At 42.7% G+C, this 5,032-nt stretch overlaps 1 protein-coding gene across 1 annotated transcript in view; it reads right to left on the bottom strand.

Moving 5' to 3' along the window:
* Positions 1 to 118: 118 nt before the first annotated feature.
* LOC118413013 overlaps positions 119 to 5,032 on the bottom strand; it is a 711,153-nt gene continuing 706,239 nt past the window's right edge. The window contains exons 8-18 of the mRNA XM_035816130.1: positions 4,855 to 4,878; positions 4,365 to 4,607; positions 4,098 to 4,231; positions 3,199 to 3,367; positions 2,829 to 2,852; positions 2,369 to 2,671; positions 2,178 to 2,201; positions 1,532 to 1,686; positions 1,002 to 1,167; positions 613 to 636; positions 119 to 429 (exon numbers count right to left, since the gene is read on the bottom strand). Of these exons, the coding sequence (XP_035672023.1) occupies positions 119 to 429; positions 613 to 636; positions 1,002 to 1,167; positions 1,532 to 1,686; positions 2,178 to 2,201; positions 2,369 to 2,671; positions 2,829 to 2,852; positions 3,199 to 3,367; positions 4,098 to 4,231; positions 4,365 to 4,607; positions 4,855 to 4,878 (1,577 nt within the window). The remainder of the gene's footprint in view (positions 430 to 612; positions 637 to 1,001; positions 1,168 to 1,531; positions 1,687 to 2,177; positions 2,202 to 2,368; positions 2,672 to 2,828; positions 2,853 to 3,198; positions 3,368 to 4,097; positions 4,232 to 4,364; positions 4,608 to 4,854; positions 4,879 to 5,032) is intronic.

Raw genomic sequence — 5,032 nt, 5'->3', positions numbered from 1 at the left:
CATAGATAATCTAATGGTATGATATTTCAAGCATACATACGTTCAAGCAAACAAAGAGACAGAAAGGCTCAGAGATTGGCATGCATGCTGAAGGTAAAAAACAAAACAAAAATAAAAGCTATCTACCTGAGATGAGGTAAACCTCATTTCCCCAGGCTCCCCCTTCTCCGTCCTTCCCGCAAGTTGTGTAGGGTCCGTACTTCTTGTAGGTTCTGTAGGCGTCGGCAGATCCGGCACACCAGCCGCCATTTTGGACCGCAAAGATACGATAGCCACGTGACTTGGCCACCTGGTAGCACTTGTCGATGGCGCCGGCACGTGTGGTGTAGCTGCCGTCTAAAAGTTTGTCTTTCCCCTCCAGAGTAGGAATGGCGCGACTTCCCGAGTCTCTCCAACAGCCAATACTGATGTACGGCTTGGGAACGTATCCTGTGAAAACATGTCCGAAGTTTAACAGTTAAAGGATACCTGAGGTTGAGTCATGTTGAGCATAAGCACGTGGGTTCCCGTTAGGCATCGTTATTTTTCACCATAGATCAAAGAAGGCGTAGCGATTAAAAACGAAAGGAAATGTAGAAATGTCTATGGAACAAAATATGTGAAATTGCTTACCCTTGGGCAAAGCAATGGGAGCTCCTGGAAGAAGAAGCAAACAGGAAATGATCACAGGAAACAAATTTATTTTCGGACGATAGTGAATCTGATATTCATGCATGTCTATGCTGTGTATGTTTAGTACATCAAGTATCAAAACGTTCTGGTCAAACGTTCTGCGTTATATTCATGCTACTTGGACCCTGTCATTACTCTAAAAACTCATATTTCTACACTTCTCATGTAAACTAAAGGAGTGATGTATTGAATAAAGGGGTGAATTCTGCCGCCTCCGACGTTCATTTTGTAAAAGAATTTGGATGTTAAAAACACTTAAAGTCTAAAAACAAATACAAGGCATTAGTGTCAACGAAATGTTGTGATCGCAAAAGGATGTTCCATCTCACCTGTTTTTATCAGATAGACTTCGTTCGCCCAGCCTCCTCCTTCTCCATCTTTCTGACATGATGACGAAGGTCCGTACTTCTTGTAGGTGCCGAGAGCAGTAGCTGAGCCGAAACATTCACCGCCATTTTGGACAGCGAAAACGGAGAACCCGCGAGACTTGGCCACCTGTATGGGCACGGTTTCATATGAATGAGAGGCACAAAAATGTAGGTCTTGTTTTTGAAATTGTTGTTTATCAAGATACATCGCTTAGTGCTCTATAAATTATTCACGTATTTGAATTACTTTCATGCTTGACAGTTTCTGGTGGAAATGTATAAGTACAGATCATAATCGATCTATAAGTGCGAAACTATCCCCCCTCATATTCTATGAGAACCAACTTAATTCTAAAGCAAATATGCTGCCACGTATATGGAATCAGTTAACTAGATGTAGCAAGTGCTTTCATGTCAGTAAACACTGAAACGTGTCAGTAGGCGACATTTTTTTTTTCTTCTGCCAAAATTAATAACAAAAATCACAGAACCTGGTAGCACTTCTCGATGGCGTCAGCACGGGCGCTGTAAGTCCCGTCCAGCCGTTCGTCTGTTTTCTCCAGTGTGGTGATGCCTCGATTGCTGCTGTCTTTCCAACAACCCAGCCTGAGGTACTTCGGACCTTGGATCTTTGCAACCTCTCCACCTGTCAGGAAATAATCAACTATTACGTTTAATCAAATATTATTTTTACCGATGTTTACAACGAACAGAAGTGAAGTATAGAAAGTATTCGGTCTGGGTCACGGGTCTATGGGGTGGAGTTGTGACTATACTCAATACCTACCTACCTTTGCCCAAAACGTGGACAGGTCATTCAGGACCGTTCTAATAATGACAGTTTGCAAATCAGGGTAGGAAAGTTGTTATATCTTGGTTCTATTATAGAGACGTCTGGAAGGAAAGTGTGGACTTGGTCCGCGGGCAAGCAGCCCGCGATGATGATATGATTCTATTGTTTGTTTGTTTTAAATTCATTCATAGCTCGATATATATCATTTCTGCAAATCGTATGGAACTTTCCTTAAACACATACAGACAGAAAATGGTTTCTCAAGATGGAACTCTGTGTTAGGTGATGCAGGCATATTACAATAATTTCAATAAATAAAAATGACTGATGATCGGCATACTCACCTCCTTTGTTGGGGATGAACATACCTGAAGGACACAAGAACAATGTTATAGCTATTATAATAGAGATTTATCACTTTATATTGGAAATTATTGTTGAACGTTACCAGGAATGAAAGTATAATATAAATCTCGTCATAAAATAAAACGTGAAATGCATGTAAAGAAAATAAACACGGTAGAAGACACGATACCTGAGATGAGATAAACCTCATTTCCCCAGGCTCCCCCTTCCCCGTCGTGCTGGCAGGTGGAGTAGGGTCCGTACTTGTTGTAGGTTTTGTGGGCTGTAGCCGATCCGGCACACCAGCCGCCATTTTGGACCGCAAAGGCTCGGTAGCCAAGCGACTTGGCCACCTGGTAGCACTTTTCGATGGCGTTGGCGCGTGCAGTATAGCTGCCGTCCAAACGTGCGTCTTTCCCCTCCAGAGTAGGAATGGCGCGGTTTCCGGTGTCCTTCCAACAGCCAATGCTGAAGTACGGCTTGGGAACAAATCCTGGGGAAAAACGTGTTGAGTTGAGAAATGAGAGGTTGGAGGTGGAGTCATTGTCGTCCCTATTCTGCATGTTAGACACAAGAATATTCATCAACTGATTCGATGGAGAAAATAATGAAGAATCGTCTTCTTTGAGAAATAATATCAGATGACTTACCTTGAGGCACTATTTTGGTGGCACCTGTAACAAATGCAAGAAACGTTAAGAAGAATTATTCACAGTGATCAAGAGATACTCCTTATATAGTAACAACGTGAAGTTATTACTTAACCTAAATGGAGAAAAAAATACCTTTGGCTTTTGTCTGTTTTTCGATTGAGGAGTTTGCCTGTCTTTTTGTTTGCTTCCAAAGAAAAATGTAGTCTAGAGATAGATACTTTGTGCTGCCGCTATTTTTGTCGTCAGGACTTATGTTTTTTTTTTTTTTTTGCAATATGGGTAATTAATAATGGGGTGAAGCCTGCCATCAGAGGTTTTAGGTTTTACGGCACTTTTGTACAGATGTTGTGTAATGGATCGAACTTACCTGTTATCAGATAGACTTCATTCGCCCAGGGACCTCCTTCTCCATCTTTCTTACATGATGCCGAGGGCCCGTACTTCCGGTAGTTGACGAGAGCACTTCCAGTCCCTGCGCCGGCGCACCAGCCGCCATTTTGGACAGCAAAGATGAAGAACCCGCGAGACTTGGCAACCTACATGGACACGGTTTCTTTATCATATGACATTGAATAACTACTTCCCCTATCCAAGGACCAAGGTCTACTCTTAGATCAGCCTTGAACCGATGAATTGTACTTACAAAAAAAAACATTTGCTTCTAGTTTTTAGGGAGCAGGTAGGGGATGTATTGTCGTCGGGGTCTCCTACCACACACAAGGTAGCAGACGCGGGTACATAAAGTAGTACGGATAAAGTTGCTGAAGGAGACGTAAAAAGCCTTATTTGAGGGACAGACAGATATAACCTGTGCTGCGTGGTCACGGCAGGTATCGACTCTGGGACTGCATGGATTGGATTGTGAAAGTTTTCTATTTTGTGTATAAATGCGCTCCATTACGCAACTACCTTTCTAGCGTGAGCCGGCTGCAGTTCTCTGCAGAGGGGCATTTCAAAGAGGGCGTGAGAAGGCGATGCGCCGACAGGATTTTGTTGTTTTGTAATATTTTGTGGCTTGTACCCTGAACTCGTTCATATCCGTTTTTTGGTATCTCAAAAGTGCACCCTACTATATTTTTTTCTGCGTCCAAACCAGTCACCTTGAGTCCCTTAACTATATAAGTAAGCGAAAACTGTGTTCTGCTACCATCAAATGATCTTTGCTTTCCCTCATTTCATTCTAATAATACTGTCGCCCGACACATATTGTAAAGCACCAGTACGACACGTATTTGCTTCTGTTAGAATAAGCAAACATCACTGAACCTGGTAGCACTTCTCGATGGCGTTCTCGCGGGCGGTGTAAGTCCCGTCCAGCCGTTCGTCTGTTTTCTCCAGTTCGGCGATGGCTCGATTGCCGGTGTCTTTCCAACAACCCAGGCTTATGTACTCCGGACCAGCTGCAGTGACGAGACAAAATACTGTTAGTAGAGTTTAACTATGCTATTCTTAATTTGTGAAAGAAAAATGAAGAGGGATCATTAACACGAAGTTATGAACATCGTTTTTTTTCTAAGGTTACAAAGATCATACCGCAGACTGGCACGGCACACTCCTCCCATGGCGTGCTGGGATCCGTGGTGTAGCACCAGACACCTTGGCGGGCTCCCACGGGATTCCGGCAGTAGTTCCCATCCAGACCAGATAACGGATGTTTGTCAGGTGTGCTGTCGTGCTTCTGGGGCGTCTGGCTGGCCCAGTGCTGGCACGTCTTTCCTGATCTGGTCACAGAAACTGTTCCTCGGTAGGACACTCCATTTTCCTCCTGGCATTTTTCTAGGTGGTGAAAATTAAGTAGCAGTCGTTAAATGTACTACAATAGTGTGGTTAGATGTTCTACTTTTGCAGACAGTGCACATTGAAAACAAACGGCAGGTGTCACGTTCATATAGACTTAGATATTATGTCCTGTTTTGTTATGTCCTGCTATATAATGTTGTGTTGTGTTGTGCTGTGTTATGTTGTGTTGTATGTCATTTTACGTTAGAGGGATTCAGTGATAACTAACAATTGACCTACTCACCTGCTTTGTTTGCCCTGACAACATCTGATAAACAGAATAAGAAAATTGTATCAATGAAGTTCATAGATAATCTAATGGTATGATATTTTCAAGCAAACATACGTTCAAGCAAAACAACAGACAGAAAGGCTCAGAGATTGGCATGCAAGCTTGAAGGTAAAAAACAAAACAAAAATAA

This window comes from Branchiostoma floridae, chromosome 4 (genome assembly GCF_000003815.2).
Source record: "Branchiostoma floridae strain S238N-H82 chromosome 4, Bfl_VNyyK, whole genome shotgun sequence".
Classification (NCBI taxonomy): domain Eukaryota; kingdom Metazoa; phylum Chordata; class Leptocardii; order Amphioxiformes; family Branchiostomatidae; genus Branchiostoma; species Branchiostoma floridae.
The sequence above is the reverse complement of the archived record's forward strand: the minus strand, read 5'-3'. Positions and strand labels throughout refer to the sequence as shown.